The sequence below is a fragment of the Sciurus vulgaris genome, assembly GCF_902686455.1.
Source record: "Sciurus vulgaris genome assembly, chromosome: 11".
Taxonomy (NCBI): Eukaryota; Metazoa; Chordata; class Mammalia; order Rodentia; family Sciuridae; genus Sciurus; species Sciurus vulgaris.
Window position 1 is genome coordinate 20,012,855 of NC_136472.1, and position 10,416 is coordinate 20,023,270.

Genomic DNA, 10,416 nt, shown 5'->3' on the forward strand with positions numbered 1-10,416 from the left:
ATTTATATTAATAATTGTCTCTTTCTGTCAGTATCTTATATGTAAAAAGCCCTACAGGTAAAATAGCAGAGCTTACCTGTATTGAGAGTTACAGAGATTATTGCTCAAAACCAGGCCCAGAGTTATTAAAAGTTTCCAAACATACATGACATGATCTTAGGTTAGGTTGACTCCATTTTTCAAACCAATTTCTACTTTCTTAATAAAAAATTTATAAATAACAATTGTTTAGTATTTGTCATAATTATATTTTGTTGATATGCTCTAAAACATCTTTGCATCTTTTCCTTAGCTGAATAGCTGCTGAATTTTAGGCACAATCATTCATTATCTGAATTAGTTTTGCTGATAAATAATTTCCTAATAGCATTTTTCATCTGAGCATTTCTGAAAGTGTAGATAAAGGGATTTACCATGGGAGTTATCATGGTATAGAATACAGCAATTGCTTTATCGAAGGACAAAGTAACTGGTGGCCTCATGTACACAAATATGCAGGGAACAAAGAACAGGACAACCACTGTGATGTGAGAGATACAGGTGGACAGAGCTTTGTGTCTGCCCTCTAAGCTGTGGTTTCTCAGGGAGCGTAGGATGACCACATAGGAGACCAGCAGTAGGAGGAAGTTTAATGAACAGATGAACCCACTGTTGGCAGCAACAAAAAGCCCCAGAGTGTGGGTATCAGTGCAGGCCAGATTGAGCAAAGGGTTCAGATCACACATAAAGTGATCGATGACATTAGGGCCACAGAAGGGTAGTGGGAAGATAAAGAGGAGCTGGATGGTGGCATGGAGAAATCCTCCCATCCAGGACACTCCAACTAGTAGGACACACACTCTCCAGTTCATGATGGTTGCATAGTGCAAGGGTTTGCAGATGGCCACATAGCGGTCATAGGCCATCACTGTAAGTAGAATGACCTCTGCACCTGCAAAAAAGTGTTCTCCAAAGACCTGGGCCATGCATCCATTGAACAGAATGGTCTTCTTTTGATGGATTGAATCTCTAATCAGCTTAGGAGTATTGACAGAGGAATAGCAAGCATCAATAAAGGAGAGATAGGCCAGGAAAAAGTACATGGGGGACCCCAAGAGTGAGCTGGCAATGATGGTTATCACAATGAGCAAATTTCCTACCACAGAGATGATGTAGATGAACAAAAACACAACAAATATAATTTTCTGCATCTTTGGATTTTCTGTAAGTCCCAGAAGAACAAACTCTGTCACATTGTTCTTTTTCTCCATAACTTCATGTGAAGGTTAATTATACAACCTGAAAATAATAATAATCTTCGGTTACTTATATTCCTCCATCCTAATAATTAATATATGCCTGAATTCTTCCAAGTTGTGGGATCTTATGTTTTATTGATTCTTTTCTTGCCTGTATATTTTTTTTATTTTCTCAAGTGGAATAAAGAACTCAAAATTGTTAAAGATTATTCCAATTATCTCCTCTGTGGAGTTTTTGCAAATACCGTGCAGATGAAGAACTTTTGTACACACACTAGGTGATCTACCATCTGAGTTTACTAAATTGTCTGAAATGACTCAAAACCTGGGTTGACATGAGAGATTACACACATTGTAGCAGCCTAGTCCAAAATGGGGGGTAAAAGATGGGTATAATTGATATTTCAACACAGGTAAATAATTTTGTTCTTTTTTGTTAGAAAATGGAGAATGATAAAAGGTAATTGAGAATGGTTGAAAGATGACAAGGATTTTGAGGAAGGGGGAATCTTGGTTACTATTTTCACAAAGAACTTTGTGTGTCCTGGATGAAGCAGTGTGAGGTTCAATAGTGAGTGGAAGAAAGAAACAGGAAGCACAGGTGAAGTACTTAAAATAGCTGACATGAGAATGATGGAAATTAAAGAAAGTGAAAAAAGGAATACTACATAATATTCTATGATACTTACTGACTAAATCTTATAACTATACAATAGCTGCTATTGAAAAATTTAATGTACATTTTATGCATTCCAAGGTACCAAGGGCTATGTGCACATGATTCATTTTAATAGTTAGAATAACCTTTGTGGTTGGCATTATTTTATAAATTTAACAGGTAAGGAAATGATGTCAGAGACTAAGGTTTAGAGTTCTAAAAAACAATAATAATGTTATCTAAATCTTTCTGAACATTTCCTGCCTTGAAGTGATTTTGTAGACCCTCATTACAGATTTTCTTACTTGGGGTGAATTTCCTGCCACTTCATGTACTTGCATCATCTTCTATTATCTGAGAATAACTACCACCTCATTGTTTGTTACAAAATTGACTGTTATATGAACATATTCTTTATGGTGCTGGGGATACAAATAGGAACTTCTGGCTACTCGTATAACTGCGTACCCACTTATCAGAGAAACAGTTGATAGTTCAAGGAACGGCAAAGAAACTTTTGACTCTGCAACAAACTGAGGAGGAATGATTTCCAAAATTAGGTTTAGAGAAGCCAGAGAGAACTTTATTATCCATAGTAGTTGATGCCAAAAGAGTCCCACTTGTCTGTGCTTGGACTAACAAGTGATGACTCGAGTCCATTAATATTCACATTTAGGTCTTTTGTGTGTGAGTCCAAAATTGTCTAATATTAAATTAGGTTAATGACTTTTTTACAACTATTTGAAAATTTGGGGTAAGGATGAGTTTTTTCTGTGACTGTTTTTGACAAGTATTGCGGGAGCACCTGGCTCTCCTTGCAGTGCTTGACAGAGTTCCCCTCAAGGATGATTGCAGAGACTCATCCTAAAAGGATTGTAGCCAGGTGTATGCCTCCCTAGCTTGGATGTTATTCTGTGGAGTTTTCCTAATAATATATTACTCACTTCAGTCTGAAGATCTTGCTAGAGGTGATGGGAATAATTCTACAAATTTCCAGGAAAACATTATGGAGACAAAACACACGTTGAAACCCTGTGATGATTAACCTCACAACTGCAGAATGTTTTTATTATGTTAAAAACCAAACACTGCATTTACTGGCACAGCCAGAACCTGTTGGGGCACAGAAACTTATAGATAACAATGTTTCCCCAAGTTCTAAGCACAAAGCACCTCCCACAGTAGCTACTAGATATGGACCAGCTTATTTTATCAATGGCAAGCCCTGGTGATTAAGTAAGGATAATCTGTAAGGTTACTGTTTTCTCATAATCTTTCGGTAAAAACAATTTCTGCCTATGTTTTGGAAATTTCTTTGATTTTATTAGTCACAAGCCTGTCATCAAAGCCTGAAGAAAAATGTATATAAACCCAGCCCTCCCCAGAATAAAGTGGGAACGATTGCACCAGAACTAGAGTCTGTGTCTTTCATTCTCCATCTATCGCTGATGCTATCTCCCGGTGCTCCCTTACCAGTATGGAACCCATGGACTCCTACTGGAGCTGGACCCCGGCAAAGTATAGCAAAGAAAGCTAACCGTATAAGGAAAATAGCAATATTTAGTAAGTATCACCACTGTTGAAAACCTACCTTTGCAGTGTCAGGTGATTTTAATGAAATTTCAGTGTGTTCAAGCACAAATGCATCTTCAAATAAATTACTCTTAGAATAAGCATCTATGAATATGAAAGATAAGATGGGGTTAAAATAAACTTACTCAGATAATTCAATTTCAAATCAACCAGTTTTAAGAAAGTGTCTTTATAAGTCTCCATCTTTGTGCTCACCAAAGTACAAAGTGATTTTACAGAAATCACAAGGTTTGAATTTAGAACAAAGTCACTTGATTCACTATTATGGAGAAATGATCCTCATTACCTGGTTCTGGTTCATCAGGTCAGGATGTGGGAAGTGCAGAGGAAAAGCATTTCAGTGGGTCACTGCACAAGAGGAGTCTTTCTCTGGAAACATTAACTACAACAAGGAATATTTACATCTTACACTAACAGGATATTTAAAGATGTTCCTGTAAAACCTCAGGTGCCTTGCCTGTAGCAGTACATCCTTTCCCAGGAGTTAGTTATGCCCTTGTTGGAATGGCTTTGTTTTAAAATTGGGTGTCCTGGCAGTATGTTTGAATATCACCAACTCTTGAATATAGATCTTATTCCCTGCACGTAGGACATAAACTAGTGGGACTTACATTTCCGTGTCTTAACCTGGGTTGCTAGGAAAGCTGAATGCCATGTAAATAGCATGCTGACCTAAGTTCAGCCTGGGGACCAGTGGTCCAGGCTCCCCAATGATGCCTGTCACAGAGGGACTTCTATCTTATCAGTTTTAAGCCATTTCTGAATACCCATTCTTAATTGCTTGAGATCCTAAGCAATGAATGTCTAAATGTTATGGCAGTTATTTTAAAGCACTTAGATCCAAAATCTGCTTTTCCTAATTTTCATAGTGTTTTTGAAATAGCCAGAATCCCAGAAGGCTCTAAATTGAAGTTGTCCCTGGACTCATGGGTTGGTTAATGTGGATTAATAGTCATCATGAAGAATTTGGAAAGATATTTAAAACACAATGAGAGAGTTCCAGGCTTTCCATACTTTGTCATTTGGTATTGCTAATTATTTTTCATTCAGTAGTTCTAGAAGATACATAGTCATACATAATTTTGATGCTTAAATTGAAATTTCCTGATCACCAAAGATGTAAATTTTTTTCATATATTTACTGACTATTTATATGCCATCTTTTGTGAAGATTCTATCTATAACTAAACTGCATTGGTTTTGACTTCCTTCTTGTATGTTTTTAAATGTTTTCAACATGTGGACTTTTGTTATGTACATAATATGTAAGAAAACACACATATAATTTTCTCAAAGACTATACATTAATTTTATTTCCTCTCATCTCCAGTTAACACCCCCTGTGGATTGCTTTTTCATTTCTAAAAATCACTTCTTTGAGGTATAGTTCACAGGCAAAAACTGTACACACATAAAATATGTGAGTGGATGTGTTGAGGGATACATGTACACATTTGAAACTGTCATCATAACCTATGCTATAAAGTTCCCCAATCACATATCTGATCTCAGTTGCAAGTGTCTTCCCAACTTCTTGTTTATGATTTTTATTGTGATAAGTACACCTAACACGAGATCTACCCTCTTAGCAAACTGTAATGCATACCTACTCTATCGACAATATTAGCGCTCTGGTATGTAGACCTGTAGGACTTACTTGTGTTGTGCAACCCAAGCTGGAGGTGTTGACTGACATCTCCCACATCCCCCTTCTGCAGCTCATTTCAGCCTTTGATTCTGTGACTCAGTCTACATTACATTTATCCTGTAAGTGGTAACCTTTGCATTTTTGCTTCTGGCATAATTTTTTTTTTTAATAATGTCCTCTGAGTTTATCCATGTTTTTGGAAATGGAAGGGTTTTCTTCTTATTTATGACCAAAGGATATTTAATTATAGGCACACATCACAGACTCTTTTCTAGTCATCTGTTGATTGAAATTTAAGTTTCTTCCAAATCTAAAATACTGTGAATAGCATGTAAGGGATATGGGAATGCACATGACTGTAAGCTTCTGATTTCAATTCCTTTAAGTATTGGTATTATCTTGGTACAGTGTACTTTTAGTTTTTGAAAGTTTTAAAGGAACCTCCATAGTTTTCCATAGATACTGTGATTTTGATATGCAATTTCCCTAAAGATTACTAACAGAGAGCACATTTTTTATATAGATATTTACCATAGTTTTGTCTTCTTCGGATAAATGTCCATCCCAGGAAGTCTACATTTCATTTTTGTTTATTTGCTTATTTTTTACTTATTTATTTATTTATTTTTGGCATTTTTTTATTTTTTAATTTTTAAAAATTTTTGTTTGTTCTAATTAGTTATACATGACAGCAGAATGCATTTTGATTTATTGTACACAAATGGAGCACGACTATTCATTCATCTGGATGTACACGATAGTGTCATACCTTCTGTGCGATCATATGAGTACCTAGGGTAATGATGTCTGACTCATTCCACCATCTTTCTCACTCCTTGATCCCTCACTGCCTTCTGCTCAATTCCAAGTTCCTCCATTCCTCCCCCGGCTCTCATTATGGATCATCACCTACACATCAGAGAGAACATTTGGTTTTTTTGGGGAGATTGGTTTATTTTACATTGCATGATATTCTCCATCTCCATCCATTTACCTGCAAATGCTATAACTTTATTCTCCTTTAACACTGAGCAATATTCCATTGTGCATATATATCACAGTTTCTTAATCTGTTCTTCTCTTGAAGGGCATCTAGGTTGGTTTCACAGTTTAGGTATTGTGAATTGTGCTGCTGTAAATATTGATGTGGCTGCATCATTGTAGTCTTCAGATTTTAAGTCTTCTGGGTAGAGATGGAAGACTGGGAAAACTGGGTCAAATGGTGGTTCCATTACAAGTTTATTGCCATTCCGACTGGAGTGAAGTGATATCTTAGAGTAGCTTTGATTTTCATTTCTCTAATTACTAGAGATGTTGAACATTTTTCCATATATTTGTTGATTGATTGTATATCGTTTTCTGTGAAGTGTTTACTCAGCTTCTTAGCCCAATTATTGACTGGGTTCTTTGTTTTATTGGTGTCAAGTTTTTTGAGTGTTTTATATATCCTGGAGATTAGTGCTCTTTGTGATGTGCATGTGGTAATGATTTTCTCCCATTCTAGTCTCTCTCTTTATGTTATTGTTTCATTGGCTGAGAAGAAGCAGTTTAGTTTGAATCCATCCCCATTTGCTGATTCTTGATTTTATTTTTTGGACTTTAGCTGTACTCTTTCTCCGAGAGATTAATTATTTCCTTTGATGGGAAGTTTTTGTCTTAGGAGCAGACATCCTGGAAAGAAGTTTTGAGAATCTTCCCCTCCTGTGTGGGGAATTGTATTTCCTGCATTGAGAACTATGCTTTATTTGCAATACTGTGTTAAATGAGATAGTGCATGTGGAACACTCAGCACAGTGCCCACACAGAATATTGTCTCAATAAAGGTTAAGATCTTCTTGAGTCTGTTTCTTTTTGTATGGGTTGATTAATATAATGCCACATTTCCTATCCAAACTTCTAAACTCTTTCCAGCTTGTCTTGCACTAACTAGTGCATACATCATGCAGTATTTGAGTTTTACAAATAGTGGAATCAATAACAAAGAAAATGATGAGAGATTAAGACAAAAACTTAAAAAGAGAAATAGAATGAGATGATGTTGATATTTCAAAAGGGAAATTCAAGAAAGCAATTTGAAACTTTCTATGACATAAAACTCAGGCAACACAAATTATATCTTTGCAACAATAATTTCAAAGCCAATCAAATATTTGGCATTCAGCATTTACACAAGCACTAAGATGGGGGAGCCTGAAATTGTTATCTGTGAAAAGTGATTGACATCCAAGCTCTGGGTGAGAAGGGCAGAAGTTTTCCAATTGCACTGTCACTTGGAGCCAGAACTTGTGTCACCACAGGTGGTCACAGTCTAGAGTCTTAAAGAAATAAATCCCAGAAAACTCAAGTAGAAGCATTCTGTAATTGTGTCTAACTGCATGGAATTTGATATTAACCCTTGGAATGAAATATGGACCTGAGATTTAGTAATAGTAGCTGAATAATTTGGGGGAAGTGGAACTCTTGATAAGGTGTCATCATTCAAAAGTGAAATGGTTATCAAAAGCTATGGCTGAATGGACTACAGGGAATTGGGACCTAGTTGGAGGAAACAGGTCACTGGGGGTGTGCACTGTATGGGTTTATCTTCTTCAGGGATCTTCCTCTCCTTCTCCTTATCCCCCCTCACTCTTACCCTCCCTCCATCCCTTTTCTCCCCCCCCTCCTCCTCTCTGTCTCTGCTTTCCAGTTGCCATGAGCTGACAGCTTTCCTCCACCATGCCCTTCTGCCATGATATTCTGCCTCACCTCAGGTCCAAGGCAATGGGTTCAGTTTACCATGGACACAAACCTCTGAAATCACAAGTCAAAATAAGCCTTCCTCATCTCAAGTGTCCATCTCACGTGTTTCTGCAACAGCAATGAAAAGCTGACTAACACAGAGGGCTTTTCCATCTCCCAATTCCATCTTGAAATCTCTGAAAACTCCATAGATTTTGTGCAGATGTTTAAAAAGTGCTTCACAATAATCTTCAATAGTAATTTGTAATGGTAGCTTCATTTCTAGATGGGAAGCTGAGAAGAGAGAATTGGGATGATTTTTAGAAGAGAAAGTTAATTATGAGGCTGAGACCAAGAATTCCAGACTTTGGGATTCTGGCTGTGCCCAGGATTTAGTACATGCCATCTGGTGACTGAGAAAACATGCCAACTTCACTCAAGAAAACCAGTTTGAGATTTTAAAGACCTAAGGAAGCAGGGAGAAAAGACCAGAAAAAAAGTGGGAAGAGAATGATGAAGGGAGGGAAGGAAGGAAGAAATCATCTTACCATCATACCCTCCTGAGAACAATGTCACTTCCTACTTTCCTCCTTTCAAATACCTAGCACACAACAACATCTAGACTTTCAGATGACATGGCTCCTGGACACAGGCATCCTGGGTGCAAACTTGGGATCTGCTCTTTGCTATCTGTGTCATGTGGAGGTGATCTTAAACCTCTGTAAGCCTTATGTTCCTCATGACAACATGGGAAATAAAAGTAGCTTCCTCTTTCTATAGTTGCTTTGAGGTTTCATGTCACTACAGGTCAAAGTTTTAGTTTCAGGTGCTCAAAAGATGTTAATTATTATTGACAGCATCATTATCATTAATCATAAACTTATGCATACATGGAGAAATCACTCTGGGGAAACAAGCTGAGGAGGTTATCCAAATGAAACCCTAACTCACAGGATTTCAGATTACCTTTACATTGTGTATAAAATGCACTATTTTTCCTTTAGTGCCTGGGTCTCCAACACGCAGTACAGCATTAGAAATATTAATTATTAGGCTGAAAACAGAGGATTTCAAAATTTTCTGCTTCTTGTAGGATTCAAAAGCCTATATTCAACCTTTCCTTGGCTGCCAACACCCAGGGTCCTGTTAGGCGAACCTGTCTGACTGATATCGTCAGATGTTGCACACCCCCGCCAGGCTCCAGGCCCTCACCACTGCCTGGTTATCTCCCTTCCTTGAGGTTTAGCTATGTCTCACCTACAACATGGGCTGCCTTCATTCTTCTGCTAATGTTATTTTTGAAATCTTTAGGCTCAAAACCCTCAAGATCTATTTCTATTGTATAGGCACAGAGTGGAGGTGAAAGAGCAGGGTCCATGGAGTCAAATGAACCTGAGTTTAACCACTAGCTAAGTGACCTTCAGCAAGCCACTCACCTTCTTGGAGACTTAGGTTTCCTGCTCTTCTTCAGGTTGGAGTGTGGTTAAGTGATAAGATAAGTACAAAAGCAGATGCCCAGTGCCTGACACACCACCCTCTCCCCACATTTGTCCCTCTCCACTCTTCATCAGCAGTCAGTTCTACTTAGTATCATCTCACCAGGTGTGATCCCCAAACAGGCTAAGCTTGCATTTATATTATCCACCTGTGTAGTCCAGCACACTGGCCATGAAGGAATTAAGCAAGATGCCTTGGTTGACTATTTCCTAAGGGTAATGTAAAGAAATTTTCATTCTGTCCATTTTTATTTTTTCGAGGACTGTTCCTAAGTCAGACTTTTAGCTGAAAGGATATCAGTTGTGGAAAAGCCAAATCTCTCTCAGTCTGTATACACTGTTAGTAGAAATGTGAATTAATACAGTCATTATGGAAAAATTATGGAGGATCCTCATAAAATTTAAATTAGAACTACTGTATGATCCAACAATTTCACCACTGGGATTACATTCAAAGGAAATGCAATCCATGTGTCAAAGAGACAGTTGCCCTTTCATCTTTACTGCCAAACCAGTCACAATAACCCAGATACAAAATTAACTTTGGTGTCCATCAACTGAGGAATGTATGAAGAAATGTGGTATGGTTACATCATGTACTACTACTGTGCCATAAGCAAGATGGAGCCCTGTTATTTGCATCAGCATGGACAGACATGGTAGACATTATATTAAATGAAATAACTCAGGCATAGAAAGACAAATGCCAAACTATTTCACTCCTATGCTAAGGCTAGACAAAGCTGATCTCAGAGAAGTTAGGAACATAATATTACTGGTGGCTGGGGAGAGTAGTGGGGAGGAACGGTGGGGGGCTGGTCAATAATCTCAATATTACAGTAAGACAGGAGGAATGGATTATGATGTTTCATTGCATAATAGGGTGAACAGGGTTGACAAGAATTCATTGTATTTCTAGAAATAGCTAAAAGAGAATTTTGAACTTACTCACTATAAAGAAATAATAAAAGTTTAATGAAATGGATTTGCAAACTACCATGATGTGATAATTACACAATGTGTACACAAATCAAAATACCACATTATACCCCACAAATATGCACA

The 10,416-nt window shown here is 37.4% G+C and overlaps 1 protein-coding gene across 1 annotated transcript in view; it reads right to left on the minus strand.

Moving 5' to 3' along the window:
• Nucleotides 1-1,250, minus strand: part of LOC306639724 (uncharacterized protein) — a gene marked incomplete at both ends in the record, with an annotated part of 34,124 nt that extends 32,874 nt beyond the window's left edge. Inside the window, 1 exon segment of the mRNA XM_079103492.1 lies at nt 347-1,250. Coding sequence (XP_078959618.1) covers nt 347-1,250 — 904 coding nt within the window.
• Nucleotides 1,251-10,416: the final 9,166 nt, after the last annotated feature.